At 41.2% G+C, this 25,809-nt stretch overlaps 1 protein-coding gene across 1 annotated transcript; it reads right to left on the reverse strand.

Annotated features, from left to right (window-relative positions):
• Positions 1-1,840: 1,840 nt before the first annotated feature.
• ipmkb (inositol polyphosphate multikinase b) lies at positions 1,841-24,986 on the reverse strand. Its single transcript, XM_030077295.1, has 6 exons — positions 23,677-24,986; positions 14,160-14,245; positions 12,532-12,628; positions 11,652-11,824; positions 5,516-5,597; positions 1,841-4,977 (listed from the first exon to the last, which is right to left on the reverse strand). The coding sequence occupies exons 1-6, from the start codon at positions 23,912-23,914 to the stop codon at positions 4,118-4,120; spliced, it is 1,536 nt and encodes a 511-aa protein (XP_029933155.1). The 5' UTR covers positions 23,915-24,986; the 3' UTR covers positions 1,841-4,117.
• Positions 24,987-25,809: the final 823 nt, after the last annotated feature.

Below are 25,809 nucleotides of genomic sequence, written 5' to 3' on the forward strand. Positions count from 1 at the left end.
TTGAATCCTGGCCAGTTCACTGTGTACAAAGAGCAGGTGGTCCTAATATTGTGAACATTCAGTGCATGTGGATAGCACTGTGGGAGACGTGCCCACCTACTCTGAATCAAAATGTGTACATCACGGCATAGTTCTCTGATCACCTGTGCTGTTAGAATGAATCTACTGCCAAATGCATCACTGTCTGCAAATTGATCAACCAAGCAGTCAATCGTTAAATGAATTACATCAAGAATGCCCTGTATAAAAATGCACAATATGGTTTTTCTTAGTAAGCAATGATACAACCAGTCCAAAAAAACAAAACAAAACAAAACAAAACAAACAAACAAAAAAAAAAACACAAGGTGGAGTTTCAAATGAGTGTAGATTCATAAAGCTGCCAGAATGAGCGATACTTAAAAAAAAAAAAAAAAAAAAAACAGTATTCAAAACATGTACAACATGGACGACAACAGAAATAAGGCAGTGATTAAAAAATAGGGCAAAAAAATAATTTCTTCTCTAATTCTTGTAAACATCTTTGAAAAGTCCCCTACGCTGACCCCTTGATTATTCCAAATACGTAGCAAATTATCAAGTTTATTAACAAGAGACAATGTTAGAGAAAATAATATATTCTAATAGTATGTAGTCTCTTTTGGTTCAGATTAGATGAAAATCATGATACAACTAATCTTGTGCATTTACCCTTTGCAAAAGATCAGGATTTCATATTGTCCAATATATCCATATATTACAAGCTACATAAACTGAAGAGGCATGTGCATATTACTTGTTAAGATAAAAAAAAAAAGAGAAGAACAAAGAAAAAACACTTAAGTTCATGGCTAACTGAGAGTTCAAAGACCACAAATTAATAGCAGGTACAATGTTAGTGAGGAGAGCAGGGCGGGTTCATGGAAACCTGTACAAGATGGGCAGGACGCTTTGGGACAAGCTGAAGACCAGTCAGTGCCAGAGACATGGCAGCTTAGGCAAAGTCGAGTGAAACACATTTCACACCAGCTAACAGAGGGGACATTGCCAAAGGTTAGACTTTTCTTTGACAGCTACTTACAAACTTCAAATCAGTCACCTGCAGGTCAAGTAAGAAATAGCATTTCTTACTTACCCTAGAATCTTAAGGAAAAAAAAAAAGAGGTAAGTGAAAAATTCAAAAAAGCATTTCATTTGTTGTCATGACACTGGAAAATAGGATTAGACCAATGTTTTGAGCTGATGCTGGCCATTCAGCAGAGCAGCTGCTGGAAGTGAGGATCCTGTTCTCTTCAGCAGCTACATGGATGTCAATCTGTAAAAGCTGTAATGAAACCTCCGTTTAAATTCTTGAGTTTCATTAGTCTGGTGTTCTAGTGTCCCGTTTCAGAGGCTCTATCACCATGACGAGATCAGGATTCTGGGGGAAAACACTGAGCATTTGTCTAGTATATATATTTGTGACCTGAAAATTGTCAAATTCAGGTATAGATTAGATTAGATTTGCAGCTTCCCTACCAATATATCAGTTTGAAAACATATCGGTCTAACCCTACTGAACAACTAAAAAAAAAATGCATATTGCAACAGGTGACGGTTAAAAAGTTGCAAACAGATTGTTGAAAAGGTCTCCAGCTGTACCTAGTGTATGCAACATTTGTATAAATTTCCTCTTTCCCTATAATAACCATTATTTTGGCATTTCTGCTAATCTGGCCCAAGCAAAAGAAAAAAAAAAAAAAAACATTCAGCAAAACTACAGACAACTTTGAAAAGTTTCAATCAAGGCTTGTCTGTCCCATCTCTCCCTCTCTTTAGCATTCTCTTGCCTTTGTTAGTCCACTGGCATCGAAGCAGTGCACTTGTTTTTGTTTTTTTTTGTTTGTTTTGTTTTTTTACAATATTACAATCCTGACAGTCATATTACATGTGACACTGACACAATCACATCATGTCACGTGTCATGTGACATATCGCTCCTGTCGGGTGAAAACCTAAACAAACCCTTTCCAAATGGTAAGCGTCACAGAATTTGGGAAAATATGGTGGATTTTCCTATAGATGCCCGTCAAACTAATTAATTATATTCTAATAACATTAAATAAGAACTAATGGTTCTGTTGATGCTAAAGTGATGGCACTTACTCAATCAAACCTTTTAAGTAAAAAAAAGGGGGGACTAAAGGTTTTCGCTTGACAACAGCAATATAATCTCATCCCTCAAACAAGGGCAGAAAGAGGGCTGACACCGATCCAAATAATCTGAAATCAAACACCCATCACAAAATACAGCAAAGAGCACAGGGTTCTGAAAGGGCAGGCAATTTGGCAGCCAAAAATGTACACCAACAATTACACAGCCATGTTAAAATACAACTGCTAACGTTAAGAGGTCAATAAAACGATTCCATAAAGGTCCAAATTCATGAGATTAGGGCAGTAAAAGCATAAACACAGAGTAAAACTGTATAAAACAATAGTTTAGAACCATGAACACCCAGACAGAATGAGGATCATCTTGTTGAGAGAGAAGAATAATCGTAGTAATATTAATAACTAAGTATTTTTGATTACAGTAAATTTACCTGAGTTAGATACCTGGAGACAGCGGTTGAAAACACTAAATAAACAAAATATTAAGAGAGTTATGCCAGAACGCGCCACATAAAATCAGACATTCTCCAACGCCTCGGTTTGCCGGATGCTCAGTACATTAACAGCCACTCAAGATGCCATCTCAAAGCCAAACATCCTGGTGGGACCCATTAAACAAACTACTGGTGAGACGTGAGTTTTACAACCCTGGTTTGCTTGTGAAGGAGCAGAGTGAACCGAACTGAACCAGATAACAAAATAATAAAGTCAACTTTTCACTGGTGGGTCACACCCAAGAAAATAAAATGTAGTAGCCGGGTGGCCTGATGGAAAGAGACTTCATGCCTTAGTCAGAACATCATGGGTTCAATACCCTCCCTTGAGCAAGATACTGATCCCCGCCTCCTCCCACCACCACCACCACCACCATTTTAAATCACCCTAAATGAGAGCAGATGCCTCGTTTGTGAATGCAAAAAGTGATGAACCAGGAGCAGTGCTGTAAATAAATGTTAGGTTAAATTGTGTCATCACTAACAACTAATTGTTTGAAGTGGTTTTCTAGACCAACTAAGCTCTTCCCTGATCTGATGAGAACAGCACATCTAATCTTAGCCAAAAAAAAAAAAAAAAAAGCTGTGTTCAGTTGGATGAAAAGGTGGACTTTTTTTCCTTTCAAGCAGGAAAGGTGGCTACACCAGCATGATTACTTGATGATTTGTTGAAAAGTAATCAGGACCTAATCTCATTACCCAGTGGCATTCTGTTTCTATTAGGGTTACACCAATATAGGGCTGATACTGTCCTTTTGTTAAAAATAGGATCTGATCAGTGTTGATCTATATGATGGATATGATGCAATTTGACTGATTTCATATTTATTGTAGAATTCATCAATATTACACTGCCTGTAGGTATTAACAACACTGAATATCAGCACAAAATCTTCAGTCCAAAAACTCCTATTGGTCTAACTCTATTTTTGAGTTTAACTTCTTTTGAATGAACTAAAGTGAAAGTAAAGTAAAAATCTTTGTGGCTGTCTGAGCATCGGCAAACCAAAGTGTCGAAGCCATGTCCTGTTTATATGTGAGGTCGTAATGCCTTCATGGATATGATTAGTGCATATAGTGCTGCAGATCACAAGGAAAAGAAGAGCGGTCTGCTCTTATTACCTCCACCCTGGTTATAAACAAAAGGACACATACACACACACACACACACACATACACACAAATACACACGCGCACACAACCGACACCATCAAACTCATAGGGGAGATGACGATAATGATGATGCCATGGTTAATTTGTTACACTTTTCACTTCTTTGATTCCTCCCTCTCTCTTCTGAGGGTTTTTTTTATTTTGAGACAAATTAAAGCAAAACTGCCCTGTGTTTTTTCAAAAAGAAAGGAGTGTTAGACGGGAGGAGACGGCGGTTTAGCTTTAGGGTTGGCAGCAGCTGGCAGAGAGAGGAGGAGAGGAGGTCAGGAGCACATGGTGGGATTCAGGGAAGGAGGGTTGGCTTGTATTTGAAAGATCTAGGAGGCGTCGTGGAGTATCTGCTCCAGCACTGTCAGCAGGTGTCTGAGGCCGTAGATGTAGCCGTGGTCGAGGCTTTCGCTCTGGAAAACATGGGCAAAGTCGATCATCCTGACCTCCACCTCTCCATCTCCTTCTCTGTTCCCTCCTGCATCCCTTGCGTCGCTCCTCCGTCCTTCCCCCTCCACCTCCTCCTCCTTTCCTCTCCTCCCTCCGTCCTCCTCCCCGCCTCCGTCCTCCTCCTCCTCCTCCTCCTCCCCTTCCAGTTGTGATTTGATTCCGTTTCCATTCGGCTGCTGCTGGAGCCGCGTCTCGCTCACCGCTTTCCACGACGAGTTGTCCTCCTCGTTCAGCGCCGCGATGTCGTCGCAGATCACCGGACTCGTCGTGACGTCGCTGGCGCCGTCATTGCCGTGGAGATGCTCCTGGGCGCAGTGGTGGTGGTGGCCGCCCTTCCTGTGGTTGGCGTACATGGTAGCCAGGCTGTAGTCCCAGGGTGCCGCAACTCGGATGTTGTTGTTGTTGTACTCCGCCACTTGCTCGTCCTGCCCCGCCCCTTCCCGCATTCCTTTCTCCTCCCCTCCCCCGCCGGCATCCACGCCGCCCGCCGATGACAAGACGGCGACTTTCCCCACGGTCGGGCTGATGGACAGGTTGCTGAGAAGAGAAGAGGGGGAGGAGGAGGCGGAGGAAGAGGAAGAGGAGGGGAGGCCTTCGTACACAAAGAGCAAAGAGCTGGCATAGAAGACAAGCTGGCGCTGGGATTCGAACCAGCGGAGGATGTGCTGCACCCGCTGCATGCTGGCTGACACCGCATCCTTCCTCAGACCCACACCGTTGTGGAAGAATTTGGACAAACCTGGACGAGAGGAGAAGAAGATAGATAGATAGATAGATAGATAGATAGATAGATACTTTATTCATCCTGAAGGAAAGAGTACAAGATTAAGTAAATAAAAAATAAAGAATAAAAGATGACACTCGAGATCTAAAGATCTAAGTACCCAATGTGCAAAAAACCAAAAAAAAACAGTGTGCATCGATGTATACAATGTGCATAGATGTGGGCAATGTGCAAATTTACAGTATAAACAGATGATAAATAGCAGCAAGCAATATATACACTATAAACAAAGAATATATAAAAAATAGAAATATGAACAGTTTAAACAGCAGAGAAAAAAAAAAAAGAGCAGAGGAGAGGAGGGGACATGGATGAGCAGTTATGGTGAAGAAAGGACACATCATCATAACCATTTAGTTATTAGAATGAAAGCAGAACATACAGCGCTGTATATATTAATTACACTCTTCATAATAAAGAATAATAAAGAAATTCATAATAAAGACATAAGCTCATCAGCTGAGACTCAGCACTCTCATAAGCACACACATACCGTCTTTAATCGTGCCCTTCACCAGTCCCCTCCCATAGTGCTGGTCGTAGGATTCAAAACTGTCACTGCACACATTATAAACCTGAAACACAATAAAACATCACTTTTAGTGTTTGTGTGTGTGTGTAGGCCCTCTTTTGTAGTAATGATCACCAGTTTCATATCTGTCTCCACACAAGTGCATGAAACGACACATTCATGTCATTACTTCCTATATTGACTTACTTCTCATATTTGTTTGTGTGTGTGGTTTATGATTTCACCACTTCATTGCAAAAGGGCACCTCTGAAGTGAAACACAGCCTCTAATCTAACAAAACCGAAGCAGCAACGTGTATAATCTGATCAGCAAAGGTGAAAACAAAGTCTTTTAGAGTGATAAGATAAGAAGTCTTATGCTCTCCCGCTCTTCACTGTCCAGGACGACGTCAACAGGAGAATAAGCTTCAACTTGTAGATCACCAACATAAACAACCAGTGAGAGGGAGGTCAGGGGTCAGAGGTCACAGCGCCGTGACAACAGATGTCAAAATATTTCTTGAAGTCTGGAATGACCATAGATGGTGGAGAGCAGCTGCATGTCTCTGCTCCTCTATGTGTAGGAGATGCAACACTATCTCCCCCTTCTGGCGAAACTCCATTGCTGCAGTTACACATGCCTCCAGACAGACATAGAAGCATCAAGTTACAAAAAAAAAAAAAACACCCTCACCTCATTCAGAGAGATAAATCTACAGATCTTGGCTTCTTTACATCTGCTTCATATATGCTTATGTGAGTGGACAATTAAAGACGCATTAAAAAGATCAGAGTTGGGTGGGAGCGAGCAATATCACTGCCAGGTTGACAAACAGCATAAAAAAGTCGTTTAATTTAATTTAATTGTGAATGACATTAGTTATCAACCATAAAAAAATTGCTAGGTTTGTTGTGACAAAAAAAAAAGTTTAGAGCGGTGTAATCATTACTGCTTCCAGAAAGCAATACACAGAGAACACTATCACTTTTACAATGAGCAACAATGAATTACATTTTGAGCCATAAAAGCGAATTATTTATCATTATCATTATTATTATTATTATTATTATTATTATTATTATCATTATTTTTGTCTCCCCCTTTCTGCCTCCTCTGCTTGTGTTTGCTGAGTTTGCCGTGTTTCATGTGCGGTAACCTTTTTGTGTGTGTTGGGGCTGTGGTATGTTCAAGACAACTGGGAAATGTTCCACTTGGCTTTTTTTCTTGCTCCCCGCCTATGGACAACAGGAGGAACGCTGCGACTGTTTTACAGTTTTGAGAGCAGGAAAAAAAAAACTTTGGAGGAGCTCTTGCAAAAACACACAAAGAGAAGGAAAAAAGCGCCTATTCTGAGTGTTTATTTTTAATCATCTAGATCTATATATTTCTGATGATGCCATATGCAAAAAGAAACTTCAAGGTCCAGTTAAAATCTAAAAGCATGTTGTTTTTTTTTTTTTCTTACCATCCACTACAGGCACAACTATATTCATGTACACTTGTGAAAAAACAGGGCAAAAAATAGGACTTCTGTATTAATTTTACTGCTATGTCCCAACTTTGCAATATCGGGGCTTTATCAAATTCCTATCCTACGAAAAAAAAATGTACAAATAATTCTTATTACAGCACTGTTAGATCTCTATCCTACTTATGATTTTTGGATCAGGAATATTTTCACTGTCACTGTTTAATTTATTTATTTATTTATTTTATATCTTTTCCTTTCCATCTGTCAGTGACTCTCTCCTCCCTGACTATCACCTCTCCATCAGGAACATCATTACCACTAATGAGTCTCCTCTCTCTCTAAACAAACATAACCGTGATAAGCGTGGAAGTTTTCCATGCCCGGTGCCAAACAGATACAACTCCCCCCCCCCAAATTAAAGCCACCCTGCAGCCACCTTGTTGTCCGTCTCCGTTTGTTAATGTCTCATCAAACTGCAGTCTCCGCCTGGGTTTGTCCTTGTATGATTAGTGAACGTTTGTGCAAGAAACGTGAGTCAGTGCGAAACCTTTACCCCTTGATGCCGAGGGAACGACATCCAACCCTGACGTTTTAAGATAAGGCTTTCGATTGCTGAAAATTTCCACTGGAACATCTCCACTGGAGCTGCACTCTAAATATCTGGACATCTCGTTTCTTTCTCTTGGCCAGTTATCCTCGACAATAAGAAAAATATACCGCCAAATAGTTTAGAGCCTATGTTTCCTCTTCTTGCTGAAAGAGGACTGCAAAAATACAGGCAGAACCAATTCCAGAGTTTGAATTCAAATAAGTAAAAGTTACTGAACGCATGCCGAACTGGAGAGTGGATCATATCAGTCTGTAAACTGGATATGATTGCCAATATGCCAAGTCGCATGAAACTGCTGGATATTTTTTAACAGATTTTGCTATGTTCTCTCCATGTAGGAAAAAAATGGACTCTTGACTAAAGAATTTGTTAGTTTCCCTCCTGATTACAGCTTAAGTTTAATTTAGCACCGAGCCATTTTTATTTCAGTAACATTTAGCAAAACTCACAATGAGAAGTACTTGGACAATATGTGGCTAATCTGCGGCTGATTCAGCAGTTTCACCAAGACAAATATCGACCTGATGTTAAATACCATTATCGATATATCACTCTAAGCTCAAGCAAGAAGAGGAACGTCTTCTACTCATCTTTCGCTGCAGTGGAGAAACTCTAACATCAATTGCACAAGACTTCCTACAAACTCCACAGAGATAAACGAGCACATGTCTGAGAAGTTAGCTGATCCACAGGTAAACAGTATAAACATATAATGGGTTTACAAAGGGTCGGGACATGCAGGCAGAAAACCGGCACCGACCAGTGGCTGCCGTTTCCACAAAGCATGAAGTCAAACAAACACTATCGAGCCTTTTAGGACAATCCTTCATCACTCAGTGGGCTTGTTCTTTACCGTATTTACAGGAGGTGTGTTAGACCTTCATGACTCATCTCTTCCAAGGAACATGTCAAACTTCCCTGAATCACATCTCTTATCTGCTTGCACGTTTCCACCAGGGCTTCTCAATCGTACATTATTCCAGGGACAGAAGGGCTGCAAAGCTACAACCACGTCCCTCCATACTGCTGGTTGCCTGTAATGTTTATAGTAGGGATGGAAGGAGATGGTGTTTCAAGTCTGACACCAGCGTCTAACACCTTCTCACCCACAACGGCTCGTACCGAAGCTAACACACATTTTTGTCAGAGCTGTAAAACAAATGCAGGAGCAGCTGGGAGACCGTCTAAGTCAAGCCTGACTTACAACAAATTTGACGGAGTTTGTTGTATTACTATCTGGATGTGAAGTCCACATTGTGGTGAAATATCTTCCTTAGTTGTTTGGTGCCCCCCTGGGCTGCTAATCCACAATACTATATTTGTATATCCCCATTCACTTCCATAGTAAAACAGCTCCCAAAATAACACGTTTAGTGCATAAACTAATGTGAACAAGGTAGATTATGCCAGTATGAAAAACAGCTGTTTTTTTTTTTTTCATGCAATTGCAATGATTCATGAAAGTACTATCAGGTCTTCTTTCTTCCAATACAGAGGTTTCCTGCAGACACTATCTGCCGGTTCTTTCCGATTTAAATGAAATGACAAGAAAATAGTTGTTTAATTTACCAGGACTTGTTTTTTATGTTGGCCTATGTTGAACGTGTTTTGCCACACCATGGAAATGAATGGACAGAAATACAGTATTCCCGATTAGCTGCCCAGTGGAGCACTGAGAAACTAATGACAATAAGACAAAAAGTGTTAAAAAAAAAAATAATAATAATAAAAAATAATGACACAGATTGTTCTACTCATTTTAAGAAAAAATGCTCTGGAAAAAAAAAAGATCATCCATCTGGCATATTTTGTTTTCATTTGAAGAAAAAAAATGTGGGATATTTGTACAGCATCCAGATTGAGACATAGTGAGACCATTTATTCTCCAGCTGCCACAGTGAGACAGGACAGGAAACCCCACAACAGGCCAGACAGCGCTCATGATGATGACGATGTCATGGTGACAGTGGTTGTATTGGAAACTGATGGAAGAGATGAAGAACTGTCACTTTAAAGTAGCTATTTCACCCTCTTCCTTTCTGCGAGATATGAAACTCTGATTTCCTAATGAGCGCAGTATGTGGTTTCTATTTATGAGTGTGTCAGTGTGTGTCTGTGAGTGCGCATGTGTGCTCACCCACATGTTAGAATTAATTTGTTTCCTGTTGAGTTCTGCAAAGAAGCTGATGATGTGACGATGGTAGATTTTAAATGTAAAATCAAATGGTCTAATTCAAATTGTTCATCAGTACCTCATGTGTTCGCATGTGTATGAGGCTGGAACAGATGGAGTATTTCCTTCTACATGTAAACACTTATGGTATACAGGCTACTTAACGGATATTTCTCTCCAAAATGCTTTATAGGATCATGCATGAGTGGATACTTTCCTACTGCAGTGACAGTTACAATGTTTTCATGTGACAAAATGCTAAAGTAAAACTTGCAAGGTGGTGACTCAAAATGTTTTTTTTTCAGTGCTTTTGAATGTTTGAGCCATTTACTACACTTTCCCCACATTTTACATGGCAAGAAAACCATTTTGCGAATCATGCACAAGTACTAAAGATTTCTCAACTTATAATTACAATCCCTACATTTTCAATTTGACATTGAAACATTTGAATTTCTGGTTGAAACGGCCACGTTATAATGTTCTGCTTCTGTGTCTAACAAAGTCGTCGCCATTCAGAAACCACAGAACTGATAACTGGCTGTGTGAAGCAAACGTTACCCTGGGGCCCAATTTCAAGTCATCACAACACAACGGTGCTGCTGCTTTGAGGAAAACTAATGTCGACAACTTTATTCTGGTGATGGATTACTGGTGTGAAGAAAGTTTGAAGTCTCTGAAAGCTCATATTCATATCGAAGTGGAATGAATGAAAACCAACAACTGGATAAAAGGGAGGAAACATGACAGAGTTCTAAAATACGATCACTTGCTTTGGGAAAAGATTAGCAGAAACATGAAGTATATACATTTTGTAGATATTAGACTAAACATGCAAAATCCCCAGCATGCTCCTTTAATTATTTTATTTTTCCTTTGGTCGGTCTACCACCCACAAGTCATGAAGCTCGCTCTCTCTCTTATCTATTTCTATCTCTGTCTGATGTCAGCCAAGCAGCAGGAAAGTGTGTGTGTGAACTTAGCAGGGGTCAAACTAAGACCTGCACTTTAAAGGGCTGCTACACCCACATTAAAAACCTGCATTAATTCTTATGCAGTCGTTTGCTTGTTGTCTCATTCCATAATGAAGACGGCTGGCCAAAATGTCAACCCTCCTTTGCTTGCCTTTGCTTTTTTCTCATTAAAACCTTATGTAAAATGGATTTTTTGCTTATCTGTACTCTGACTGGTAAGTCATGGTGGAAACTGTATTAAAATACCTCACAGGCAAGCAGCTCTGTCCTCATGACTCTACTGCTTAGAAGAAAAAATGCATTTTGTTATTATTATTTGGTTATTACAAATTTAAAGTTAGTGGTATAGCAACAGTGAGCGGATATGCCTCAGCTCTTATATGTGGTTATTTTTGTGTTGGCCATTTTTAGTTAATCATCTTGCGACAGAACTGCAAGAGCAACAAATCCTCCATATAGAACTAAATTTCCCACTTACTTTCATGCCAAGGACCACAATAATTATCACCATTTGTATTTTCTATTACCTTCTGTGTTGTCTTATCGTCTGCAGATTGAACCAAATATCCACAGAATAAAAACACAACAAATCCATTCTTTAGAAACTGCCCAAAAGCAGTTTTTTAAACTATTGCTGCACTCACATCATGTTGGAAAGATAACAAGGGAAAAACCTGCAGTCAAGTATAGGAAATGAGATAGTCATTTCAAATGCAAGCAACAAAATAAACAGGTTTCATCAAAGAAGTCATCACAACAGTCAAATGCCATGGCAAGGCAACGACTGGTGGATGTTTTTGGCTGTGGTTCATGCTGCAACGCTTTATTTGCTCTAATGTAGCATTAATGCCATAAGTGTGAAAATGTGGTGAACCGCACTCTCACTTACCCTCATGCCGAGTACCAGGAAGCCGATTTCCTCCATTAGCGGGTACTTTCTGATCTGCTGTTCCCGTTTCTCTTGCGAGGCGAACGGGTCGTAGCTGCGCTGGCCCAGCTTGACATCCATGATGCACGGCTTGACGAAGCGACGAGTCACATCCTCCAGCTTCAGGTACAGGTCTGAGTCACACACACAGACACGCAAGTGTAAGGTGTAATCATGTGATGTAATGTATATACCGTATTTCCCCAATTAATCGCCCGGGTGTTTAATACGCAAAATCAACTTGGGCCCCAGGCGTTTAAAAGAACCAGGCGGCTATTCGCTGCAGGCCTTTATTTATTTTTGCACAGACCTGCACCAGGCCATTATCGTGATGACAGTTACTGTCCAACATATTTACAGTCGGTCAATTTAAGATTACGGTACACCCTTTTTTCTAACGTTAGCTAGCGCTCTTATTTTGACAGAAAACGGAAGTGCCGCACAGTTATTGTGCGGCTAGCTGTTTACTTCTGCAAAAATAAGGTGAGTAGCCTTATTTTGGGTTACCTCAATATAATGCAAATAATCGCCCTGCGGTTATTCGGGTGGGCGTTTAATACGCAAAATGGGTGCAGACCCCAGGCGTTTAAAAGAACCAGGTGGCTATTTGCGGCCGGGCGATTAATTGGTGAAATACGGTAGATGGTACTGTCCGTGTGTGTGATGGTGAGGGTGTAAATGCCTACAGATAATGTGTAAATACATACTAGATATGGTTTAATTCCTGACGTTAAGGTAAAAATCTCAATCAGAGAGAGGAGAACACTTAGATCTGATTTAAGATCTGGATGAGAGAGATAAACTACTTGGACGCACAAACCCACAAACACAGTTTCATTACCGTTGGGGCTGTCAGGAGACGACCAGGTGCCGTAGTATTTGGGTAGATGGTTCTGGAGCTCCAAGAGACATGGGTCACTGCAGTTCTCTGCATACACCTAGAACACACACACACACACACACACAAATTTTACAGAATGACTGGCTAGTTTAAAGGTAAACTATGTGATTTTATCTGACCACTAGGTGGTATTGAGAGCAGCAACAAGTTTGAGTGAGAACGTGTGGAAAAGTCACTCCTCTGTCCCCTCTCTCGTCCAGAGATCAACCTCACGGCTGTACAGAGGCCAAGCTGGGAAAAGTAGGGTTTTTCCACACACACGTGCTGGCCTGGCTCTACTCGGTTTGAGCCTGGCGCGGCCAAGATTTGCGTTTCCATGACAATAGGGTTACCCGCTTCACAGTGTGTCTTTAACTAACGGTTGCCTGTGGGAGTGTTGCCTCGTTCTGATCAGCTACAAAGTCTTGTTGTGGTATTTTCTGGATGTATGCAGCTCAGTTTCTGTTTGACCAATGAATGATGATGGAGCCTTCTGAAACCCTCTTACTAAATGTCAACAAAGCACACTGTACATTAGTTTAATGTCAATAGGCTCTGAAATCACATAGTGCAGGTTTAAGTTTAAAATGTCAAAGTGTCAGACACACACACTAAAGATCCATGAAGACTTGGCAAATAATCTGCTGTATGAAACATCGATGGCTGTTGTGCACGTCAGTTTTTACAGTCGTGAAGCATCAGGCTATGTAACCGATTTTAAACCTACACTCTGAGACCTTTTACAGTATTTTTTCCTGCGAGTCTGCTCTGCGTTCTGTTGACTTACTTGTCAGCAGCGTGCAAACTCTCGCCCATAAAAACGCAAAGTACATCCTGGATTTTTTCACCCCTGATCAGAGCAAACACGGCCACCACTGGATGAAAAAACAAGTGAGCTAGATAGTGAATGAAGTGAGGGACCGTTTTACAGCGACGCTCTACAGACAGAGCAACAGTCCTGTGAGCTAGACAGTGAATGAAGTGAGAAAGAGTGGAAGTACCAAAAAAACAAACATTTTTCAAAGGTTTTGAATCGCCACAACCCTGAGAGGTTCTTCATCACACTGTCATAACTGTCCACAAAAACTTTAGGCTGATAGACCCAGTAGTTTTCTAGGCAGACAAGCAACACACACACGATCTCCTCCAGTTTGCTGCCTGGTGGTGATAATAATTAATTTAACCAAAATGTCTCTCCTCAGACCTGTGTAGAATCCCAGCTCCCCAGTGCTTAATATATTCATTGAGATTAGTTTTATGGCTTTGCTCAGAGAGAGGCAGATGTAATGCTGTGACTCACTGGTAGTTGTATGAGAGTTGCTGATGCTGACAGCTTTACTAAGCTCTAAACCAAACACTGCAGGAGCAGTAGCCCACAGGCACACGCATTACTCTGTGTGTATGTGTGTGTGTGTAAGTATATAATTTGTCATGCAACCTGTTTGTGTACGCGCTGAGAAGGCATAACATAACATGTATGTACTGTATATATGTCTTGTGATTTGCCTTGTATGGACTGTGAAACAAGTCGAACAAGTTACAAGTATGGTTATGTAAAAAATGAATGTAAATGAATTTGTCTATATTACCATGCTGTAAAACTGCATTTCTCGTGGGCCTCTTGGTGGAGGCTGAAGCTGCTTGAGGACTGTTCCATCTGGATGCTGCAAAATACCTGCAAGAAATGAAAACACAAAACTAAGCATACATGTACCAGTTTCAAATACCTGTAGTTAAGTAATTAAGGAAGTAAATAAAGAAAACAGCAGCAGCAACAATAAAAAATATTCAAGCAAATGTAACAAAGGAATATGTTTGTTCATGTATCAATTTAAAAAAAAAATCCTACAGTCCTCTGAAATCAATTTTTTAAAAAACTGATGAAAAAAATCAAAACATTTGTGTCCTAAATCTCCACCTCCAATCTTCACTTTCACAGCGTGGCAAAAAAAAACAGCCAAAATAACATTTTAGCACATACACAAATGGGGAAAAAGTGGATTATGCAAATACAAAAAAAAAAAAAAAAAAAAAACAAGTCCCAGTGTCCTTTTTATTTGAGGAAATGAAATGCCTTTTTCTTGTAATATTTCCTATGTGAATTGGAAAAAAAGGGTACCAGTATTAGGCTAGTTGTTTTTATTTTGTTTTGGCAACCCAGTTTGGGACCAGTTTTTCTATGGAAGTGAACAGAAACACTGTAATGTGGATTAGCAGCCCAGAGGAGCACAGAGCTACTAATGAGGATATTTCACCACCGTGTGGACTCATGTTATGTCCAGGTAACTATATAACTCTCTACCAAAGTTCAGTTTTGCTATAAAGGAGAATAGTTCAACTAGGGCCGTGGAAAGCTGCAGACACAGCAGCTGTAACACACAAGTGGTTCAAGAGCAATTCAGCAGTCATCGTGAAAGATGTAAGAATCGCTGAACACGGGATTACGTGGTATGAAGAATATTAGCATTCATGTGAACACTTCATTTTACCTTTTCAATCAAAAGTAATTCATCAGGAGTGATAAAATATTCAATACATTTAACAGTCAAAGGCTGTAGTGTTTTTAGTGTTTCCTACAGTGACGCTGCTTAGCCTGATATTTAACACCAAGCCATAAAACTCTGGGCATTTATCAAACACACACAGAGCTCAACCACCAGGCAATAAAGAAAAGAGAGAGAGAGAAAGAGATAGAGAGAGAGAGAGAGAGGTATAAGGAACTTTGCCCTTAATTAAACTACTATGGCTCTTCATGAGCTGTCAGCAGTTAGAAACTTGACTCTACCTTTATTACCCAACTCAGAGATCTGATCACAGAACTAGACAGCATAGACTGGAGACTGCCATTCTGTTAATACTGCTGACTGGTACCTTGGAATTACAATGAATTGAAAAGGCTTTGCAGATATCAGCTGTAACAAAATGCATGAACCATCAAAAAAAAAAAAAAAAAAATATATATATATATATAAATGTATGTATCACAGTCCCCTTTAGAAACCCATAGCTTTCTATCTGTCATAATTCTGGAGTGCTAAGCCTTCAGCCAGTCGAGACAGATAAGAGAAGCGCTCTAAGGAAAAACATGATTCTTGCGGTTACATCATCACTGACTGACCACGGCTGATTAAAGACGGCCTTAGTGAACTTGGGAAGGAAAGGATTAGTCTGCTCTGGGGCCGATTTGTAGATTCCCTTTAGAAAACACACACCCGCCTTGCAGCAATTGTTAATTCTTTTTTTTTTTTTTTTTTTTTTTTTTTTACATCAAGGATTGTTATACAATGGCATCATTTTATCAAGCGCATATATAAACTCAACCGATGCACTTGTTGCTTTCATTGTTTTATATCAGGCCAGTGACTGTAAATTGAGTCACCCTCGCATTAAAGGAAACTTAAACTCAAACTTAAGTAAAGAGATCCAATGCATTGTTAGATATCACTGTAGAATGGAAAATGCTATTATGATCCAAGTATAGTCAGATTGCATTGTCAGGGCAAAGTTGTCAGTCAGTGCCCACCTGCAGGTATTCAGTTTCTAATAAGAAGCAATGTCTTCATCTGAACATGCTGGTTAAAACATGCAGGTTAAAAGTGTGTTGGTGGTGTTTATTGACCTTAATGCTGCAACGGCCAACTAACACACTGACACAGACACCGTCAGCCGATCAGATCAGATGATCCTATCATGGCCAATCAGATAAGATGATCCCAACGAGATGCTAGTCCAGACTGACGAAGGCAAAATGTGAAACAGAGAGACAAAGGAAAACTGGGAGATGAGGGGGATACATTCCATCTTCGAAATTGCCAAATGGCAGCTCTTTTGAAGATGGAATAAATCCTTGGAAACAGCCCCAGCATAAAAACTACTTTGTGAGGCTTTCTGCATCAGAAACAGCCAGCAAAATGAAACAGTATGCTAAGCCCACTAGAACCAGAGTGGGGAACAAGTAAACAACCAATAACCCAGTAGGTAACCCAGGTCTCTCTCAGCCTCTCTTTTGGTGGTTGCCTCTTGTCTCTGTGCTCTATTTCAGCCCATTCTCATTCCAGGGCATCATACACTGCAGCTTGCTCACACCTTTCTGCATCTGATACCAACGCTGAAGACACCTAGTAGAAGCCAAAGGCATCCTTTCATGTAAGTTTGAGATGCCGAGGGTGGTGATGTAGCAGAAAGAGTGAGAAAGTCCGCAAAGGGAGGTGGTAGGGGTGGATGGCGGCGTGTCCGCCATTGGACCTTCATGCACAGGACCTGAGTTTGATCCCTGTTTCAGAAGAGCTCTTTCGAGTGTAACCAGGACTATGTCAAGTTTCCATTTTGTTGCCTAAATGCAACATTTCCTAACTTGAACCGAGTGTTTTTTATGCCTGACCCTAACCTCTCCCTAACCTTAACCAAGTGTTTCATTGCCTAAACCTAACCATGTGACACTGACATGTGGCGTCAATGGGGCGTGACCAAGTTGCGGTATTTAATGACCCGGAAACAAGAATGTGTTGCATAGTCTATGTGTTGTCTTTGGACTGTAACATTACCGCTACCTGTCTGAGAATCCTGAGAATTTAACCTTCTTCATGTTCACACAGTTGGCATCGCCATTTGCGCTAGTCCTTTGGGGTCCGGTAAATGTGTGTGAGAATTTCCGACATTATAAGTGCTAAACATGCGAGAATCGATGAAATTATGCACAAAACCAAAAATTCCATACTGAAATTCAGGCCCTGTCACCAAGTTACCAGTTGAATGATATTTCAGTGTAATCCTATCCAGTCAGTGCTGTCTACCTCTGATTAGGCTGGGGAATAAATCCATATTATATCCATATCATGACAGATACCGTCTTGGATTTTGCAGGTCATAATATGGTGATATGACATAAGTGTTATTATTTCTTGATTATAAAGCTGCAGTACAGTAAAGGGAGTCCATTTTCGAACTTTTGGAACTTGTTTGTCTGTTCTAGTTATTCCATTATTGTCAACAAGTGTCAAAAATCTTTTGTGTGTAAATATTTTATGAAAGCACAAATAGTCATCCCTTCAATCTTGTCAAAATATTAATGCCAAGGTATTCGGTCAAAGATACTGTGATATTTTATTTTGTTCACAGCACCCAGCACTTCCTCTGACACGGCTTGTGTGTTCCAGTTCAGTTTGACTGATTACATATTTATTGTGGGAATGAACAATGCTGGTTGTCCATGGGAAGTGCTGACTCTAATGAGACATTTTGATAAGATTACACACAGATGCATGAATATAGGCCATCATCACAGGTTTCAATTCAGTTCCATGAAAGTCTAAATGCAGATTCTCCAATCTAACAAGAAAAGAGTTCCTCGAAAGCACCAATTACTTTTATTTCTTTGACATCAAACTGGTCAAATTTGGATTTACTGAATACTGGCACTAATGGCATATCAGCCATAAAGCTATAAATGCAGGTGTCAACCTTTGAAACACCCGGATCAGTGAAGGCATCATAGCCGAGCATCCTTTGGTGGTTTGATTACAATCTAAAATACTAAAGTTTCAGTCGTCCCCTGTCTACAATGCTCCCCATCGACATGGAAATGCAACATGTAGCAACATGCGGGCTAGTTGTGCTGAAGCATCACTCTTATGCATCAAGTCAGGAGTTTCACCTATGCCTTTGTGCCTTGCATCACACTGTAATTGCGTTAGGTTCAAACGTCACATAAACCATAGCCGCTCTCACACTGAAAAAAAAAAAGCACAGCTGTAATTTGCATGGCGAGTTTTTCATAAGTCATTAACGTGCTGAGTGAGTTTCATAACCCTTGGGCCCTGAAAAGCTACTGTATAAATTCAAAAATACATGCAGTGTTAATGAGGAAAATAGGCCTTCTGCTCTTCCTTAATGGAAAACCTACTTTTTGCAGATATGTGGGTTTCATCCAACAACAGCACTACATTCTCAAATCCCAAATGGCAGCCTACAGCTATAATCAATCCGCCAAAAAAAAAAAAAAAAAAAAACAGACGGCATCCACCAATGTAGGTCAAACCTATTTGTAATCTAAAGGCCACCTGACAGCGTTTCATCATCATCAAATAGCTTTATGCTTGTATTTAGTTCTTGGCATGTGTTAGCATCACCAATACCAAGGACCACTTCAGCTTGGTTTCCTAAACACAGCATATTTCTGTTTTGCTTTTTTTTTTAGTGCTCCAACATGTCAGGGCGGTCTGGTGCAGAAACTAAAGTCACACATCTGACAGCACATCAATGACAAACGTGTCCACGGGTTAATATTTAAATAAGAAAAACATCAAACCTGCCTTCTCACTCATCTGAAGTCACTGTGGATAATAATATTGGCCGAATGCCTAGGTGGTATAAACATGACAATAGCTCGTGGGGTGTTCAAGTGCTGTTTGAACTTTGGATGAAACAAATCTCATTACAGTTCCTGCAACTTTTGCTAAGAATGATGTACTTGTCTGCTCTTTTTGCTGTAATTTACTTTTTCTGGTCTTCGTAAGCACACATGAAGAAATAGCTGAATCTACGCATCAGTCGAGACTGTGGCTTGTCACTTCATTTTGTTATGACAGGCTTTCCAAGCACAGGGAACTGTCTGCTATCAGATGTGAACATCCATCTCCTTATACCCATAAACCTTTGCATTTTGAGGTCATTTTCTGCGATTCGGTTCGGATTACATTCTCCTAACAAACCGCACCGCTGCTGTCTTGGAAGAACTGGATGTGGTGGACGCTCTTTTTGATTGACAAGCACAGCACTGAGCGCTTTGGACCAAAGATGGAGACAACTTTTTTTTTTTTTTTAAACAGTCATCTTTCAGATTACCACGTGAAAGAGCGAGCCAATACGACCAGAAAACTTTTGCTGCACTTCCCTGTCGAGCTGAAACTTTCAGAAGCCACACCCAACCTGTGATGCAGCCACAGGTCTTCTGCAGTTGACAGCTGCTAAACATACCTGCAGCCACATCACTGAGTGGGCGTGGCTAGAAGTGCAACGTGCCAGGAAGTTTCAGCCCCTGGATATGTGATTTACCTTTTGAGACTTTGCATTATTTAAAGACCCAAAAATGTACCTGCTTACTAAGTAGGAGCCAAAACATAAGATAAAAATAGGGGGAGAAACTAACATGAAGTGATCAGTGAACTCACCTGCTGTAGTGAGTATCTGGTTGGAATGACAACCTGCAAAGTCTCAGTGCTCCATGACACATTGCCCAACTGTAGGCAGACCCACATTGCAAGAAACTCTCCGGTGTAACAAGTAATACTACAGGCTCTGGCACCTGTGGGACTTGAGTGCTGGGATGGGGACACTGCCTTGATGTTGTCAGATGCCGACATTACAAGCTAAACAGGATTCCAGGACTCGTTCAGCAGTCACAGCAGCTTGAAGGAGAAAGCAGATTCCTAGCTGGGCCTCACTGCTGTCTCACTGTGATTCTACCTCGCTGTTCACTTTAAACTTACATGGCTAATGCAAGATTTATTCTCTGCCCACCCAAAAGACAGAGAGAGACATGAAAATTCCTAAATATTTCTCTGTAAAAATATATACTGCACTGATGCCCCAAATATGGCTTATTTGGACTTTCTTTGGAGGTAGACAGTGGACTGCATCATCTAAGGAAGACTCTTGGTTTAAACTGGAAGATAAACAAAAGGTAGATGTGAGTTTGATTCCTGTTGACATCCCCATGCTCTTTTATCATTCCAGTCTCCCTCAAGGACCGTGAAGCATGCCATCCTACAAGCAGATCACAGCGCCAGTCAATATATTACAAGCAAGCCCTAATTATTTGACATGGAAGGCCAAGGGCAGAGCTTTAACACAGGTAGTGAACTGCAGGGCCAAAAAATGCAACTAAAAGGAGTTTTGACTCCCTTTAGTTCGGTTTGTATGTGTTGCAGTGCTAATCAAAGAGAGCTGTCATGCAGTTTGCTTGGAGTGAGACAGTAATCAGAACAACAAGAAACAACCCCAAAACACAAGGGTTTCTGGGTAGATGATGATGACAAACAATAGTCAGCAGCTGACCAGGCGTGGAGAGGCTGGCATAACAACATGAAGTGGATGGATGCTCATACTCAGTGGTTTCTTCATGTGCTCTGAGTGTAAACTGAATGTAAATATAGTTAGATATATGCAAATACACTGTATCAAAATGGCCCAAAAAAGGAAGGAAATTTGTGGATGGATGGGTCTGGCCTGCTGGCCACACCCTGGGTATCTCCTTGCCATCTTAGAGGACCACACCAGTGATTTTGAATGTTTGGCCCATTTAAAACAATTAACCCGCATTTTACATCACAACAACATATAATCAAAATCCCACCATTTTCAAATTTAAATATCTGGTTGAAACAACCATTTTATCATGTTCCGCTTCTGCAGCTAACAAAGTCATCACCATTTATAAACCAATGAACTGATAACTGGGGGCCTATTTCCCAGGGGGGAGGACAGTTTCACCCCACCCAAGTAATGAAAACACACCAGTGCTGCTGCTTTTAGGAAAACTAAAGTGGATGACTTTATTATGGTGATGGAATACTGCTGTGAAGAAAGTTTGACGTCTCTCAAAGTTCATTTTCATATCGTAGTGCAATGAATGGAAACTACTGGCTTGTTAAAGGGGAAGCAAAATGCCATCAGAGTTCGACATTGTGACTGCTTGCTTCAAGAACGATTAGCATGAACTGGAAGTTTATGCATTTTGTAAATATTACACTACACATGCAGAATCACTGGTATAATCCTTAAAGACCATCTTTACTCCATTGTTAATACACTGACTTCAGATGATCTTGAGCCCCTTTCACATGTGCAGTGTTTCCCGGAAATGTTCAGGAACACCTCCTGCATGGGGTTGTGTGAAAGCAGGCAAGGATTGGTATTCAGAGAAATCTGTGACGCCAGTTTCCCACCTCAAGACCTAATGACATTTCAGGGGAAAAGTCGGTAAGGCTGTGCTCTGAACGAAAGCAGTAACATTGCAGGTAAGGGCACACAAAGGCTCCATCTCACGAAAGACACTTTCATGTGGACGAAGCGAACCAATCACAAGACCCTGCTGATGATGACAGCTTTGTTTGTGGCTGCCTTGATTGATTTAACATCTGCAATGCAATTTCTCATTCAGAACAGCTGGAAACCAGACTGATTCATAAATGAGTGAACTCCACTGAGTCTGAACAGAGGATGAAACTGATAGGCAGTTGTCTGGGACAGTTAAAGATGTGTGAGTGTTGGAGAAAATAATATGAATTCAACATGAGTATGGCATAATGTGGCACGTCTTAAGTCTCTTGCCCCATCTATTCCAGCACTGCCATGGCATGTGTGAAAAGGCACGAGATGGAAATGTCCCTGAATGTACAGTAGCTGTCATCTCCATCTCCTGTCACAGGGCATGAAGATGTACGTTCCAAGATGCTGTATTGATTTGCAAATATTTTTACTTTACCCTTTATTTAGGGTAATCACATAGAGAATTAATGCTGTTTCCGAGTCCGCCCTAGCCAAGAAAGATTTTCAGTATTTCAGTAACTGACTGGCCAGCAGCTGACTGTGATGACTCATCCAGCTGAGACTGTACCGGACCCGACACCAGTTACAAATTCATCATCCACAATCAATTCAGCTCAACACCTCATCTGATAACGTACAATGGACTCTTTGATAATGTCAAGTGTCCTGGGTGGGAGTGGGAGAGGGAGCATATTATGTGGGAGTGTGTGTGTGTGTGTGTGTGTGTGTCTGTGTGTGTACGTCAGCAAATGAAAATGTCAGGACAGAGATACCAGGGGTTTTCAATGACTCCCCTGCAACTAACCCCCAAATACACACACCACAACATCAGAATGTGATAAGATTTAGCACCGAGGCTCAATATCAACAGATTTTTGTTTAGTGTGTTTGTTTTGCAGATTAAGAGTTCAACTGTTCATCATAGGTGGGGAAGATAATAGGGGTGAAAGTAAAATGTATGATTAGGATAGCATTATTTGAGAGTTCTCTACGTTGGACTTAGTTATGTTGCAGATTCCACAGAACTCCCTCCATTTCCTCCGGGGCTCCCAAGACCCCACTTGGGAAACCATTTCTCTGTGTCTGTACCCGTCTGTGCACATTTGCCTGGTTATGTTCAAAAATCTTATTTTGATTAGTTCAGACTTAGGAAACAAGTGAGAGACAGGCAGAAGCACAGGGATGCCTCCTTTCCACAGGTGCATGCTATGCAGTTTTCTCTGTAGATAAATGTTGTTTATACAACACCTGGTAGAACATAACTTAAAATCTTCCCAGATTCGTTAGGATCCATTGTTCAGTTCGGCATATATCCGACACACAGCACCTGTTTCAATACATTTTCAACACCTAGCTATATCTGGGTTACTTGTGCTTCCAGCAGCCTTCTTCCACTAAATACAACATAGTAGGCGGTAGCAAGCACTGTGAACTAAAAGTCACTCAGTGGATTATATGGACGCCGAATTTACTGTTGGACCCTTTCTAGATAGATAGATAGATAGATAGATAGATACTTTATTCATCCCGAAGGAAATTCATAGTTTCCAGCAGTATCCACAGAGTACAAGATTAAGTAAATCAAAAATAAAGAATAAGTAAATCAAAAATAAAGAATAAAGATGACCCTCGAGATCTAAAGATCTAAGTACCAATGTGCAAAAAAACAATGTGCAAAAAAACAATAAAACCAGTGTGCATCGATGTATACAATGTGCATAGATGAGGGCAATGTGCAAATTTACAGTATAAACAGATGATAAATAAATAAATAGCGCCCAGATGATAAATAGATGATAAAAAGCCAATAAAACCAGTGTGCATCGATGTATACAATGTGCATAGATGTGGGCAATGTTCTATTCATAATGTGTATTACATTATGTTATATGAAATGTTTACTGACAGCGATAAGCGTCGCCACATCCAAATGCCATATTTCCACAGCGTGTTGGGTCATGTCACGTATCGTGTCAACACAACACCATTCATATTTCATTACAGAGGCTTATAGTATTGGACCAGGAGGGGAATGAGCCTGTCGCACAGGTAACTTACCCACTTTATCCACTCCATACTTGTGACCCGCCACCTGGTGTGACAGCGGGACGCAGCCGTTCAGGTGCGCCGGGGCTTGGGGCCCCACAGGGCGCTGGCCGCTCTTGTCTTTCGGCGGGGGGCCGCCGGATAGCCGCGGGGCAAGGCCGACCCCAACCGCGGCCGGACTCGGGGTCAGTTCCAGTCTACCGAGAGCTAAGGACGACTCCATCATCACTTGATGCTGAGTTGTTGACATTCGTAGAAGTAGAATCACCAGGAAGTATAAAGTGTTTTGTCCGAGCCAAAAATAAAATAAAAAAGAAAAATCATCTATGTGGCTGTATTGATTCACATATTGATCTTACGCAATCAGTGAATATAGTCCCGCACACGATTTCGACAAACGAGTGTGTCGTGAGGTTGGGATGCCTTCATGGAAATGGTCCACTGCAGACGAACCAGCCCGGCAGCTGCGCCCCAGCGACGACAGCGGCGACAGAGAGCCAAGTGTCCCGTAACCCCCGGGGTGTCCGACAGAGAAGCAGGGCTCCCGGAGCAGCGCCGATTCAATGGTTTTCATATCTCGAACAGCAGCATAAATACATCCTAGCCACATCCCACTTCCTACTGCTGTCAAGTGAGTGGCAATAAAAACCAACACTTCCGACCACAGCTTCCAAAATACAACCTTCACTAATAAAAGAGTTGTTCTCGGCTACTATTTAGCAGTGACGGTAATGATAAATTTGTAGTCAATGAAACCGTACTTTATGATTTCACACCAAATGATATTGCCTGTAGCCGCGTGGAAACCCAAACTCTTATTCATCAGGAATAACTGCGCCTTTATTGTGAAGGAAAAAAAGCCACACTTCCGGTGGAGTCCCGGCTAAATTCCGCGAACTTGCCGCAGCCACACTTCCTCGCTCAAAGGGACGTAAACACTCCTCGTCTCTCGTCAACAATGATGTTAACTACACGGAAGAAACACTCAGTCAGCAATTACACAACCAGGGGGGAGGAAAAGGGGAGACAGTTATCTCCTTACGCCGCAGCGACAGAGGCTATTTGGTCCCCGTGTCGATACCGCACATCATAAACAAGCCCCTTTCTTTCATTACACGTCCCGCAAACAGGCAGCGGAGCGGGACGTCACATCTGCCGTGCGGCCGCCCTCGCCACCGAGCGCTCCTCGCTGAAAACACGCACACGGACGATGCACAGTCGCTTTAAAATCCATGATATCGAGAGAGTTTGGCAGATTCCTCCTCAGCGATGAATATTCAGGACAGGGTAACGCTAGGCGGCTATCTGTCTACGTAACGAGCAGCACCTCCAGCCGTGAGGCGAGACGCCCACACTTTTGCGACACTTGAAATTACTGTCGCAAAATCGCACACCTTGAATATTAGGCCTGTATTAACCCTCCTGTTATCTTCAAATTTACTAAAAAATATATATATATATCATGGGTGCCAGTTTGACCCGAGCAATTTATATCCCCAGAAAACTATTATTAAAAAAAAAATGCTACCCAAGGTTATGTGTCTGATACTTAATGTATCTTGTTGACTACCTAAATAAACCTGTAAATAAAAAATAACCTCTCCTCTCACCCTCTCTTATACATCAAAGTTCTGGTCTGAATTATGTTTTTCCCCAAATGTCACTTTACTTATCCTGTGGTTGTGTTACCGCAGGTGTGGTTTTGTTAGGTGAGGGCCCTAAAGCAGAGGGAAGTTTTCTGATGATAGTAAATGGCATGTCATAGTTCTTCAGTGTCATCCAAAACAGGTAAAGCAAATGTGTGTAAAATGTTGATATTTCTTACACACTGTATGGACAAAAGTCCTGGTACACCTCCACATTCCTCCTCCAGGAGCTTTTCTGGCCTCCCTAACCCTAACCAAACTCAGCCAGCCATGCCTTAATGGAGCTGCTTTGTGCACTGGGGCTCAGTCATGCTGGGACAGAAAAGCGTGTTCCTCAAACTGTTCCCACAAAGTTGGAAGCAGAGAATTGTCCAAAATGTCTTGGTGAGCTGAAGCTTTAAGATTTCCCTTCACTGGAACTGAGGGGCCGAGGCCGAGCCCAGAAAAACAAGCCCATAGTGTTATCCCTCCTCTAGTAAACTGCACAGTCGGCACAATG

The sequence above is a fragment of the Myripristis murdjan genome, chromosome 19 (genome assembly GCF_902150065.1).
Source record: "Myripristis murdjan chromosome 19, fMyrMur1.1, whole genome shotgun sequence".
NCBI classification, from domain to species: Eukaryota; Metazoa; Chordata; class Actinopteri; order Holocentriformes; family Holocentridae; genus Myripristis; species Myripristis murdjan.

Excerpts from the sequence above, each read along its gene's own strand:
- ipmkb (XM_030077295.1), bottom strand. The coding sequence starts at position 23,914 with ATGTCAACAACTCAGCATCAAGTGATGATGGAGTCGTCCTTAGCTCTC. Across the intron at positions 14,246-23,676 it reads GTATGGAGTGGATAAAGTGG|GTATTTTGCAGCATCCAGAT; the intron begins GTAAGTTACCTG and ends CATTTCTTGCAG. Across the intron at positions 5,598-11,651 it reads TCCTGGTACTCGGCATGAGG|GTTTATAATGTGTGCAGTGA; the intron begins GTAAGTGAGAGT and ends ATTGTGTTTCAG.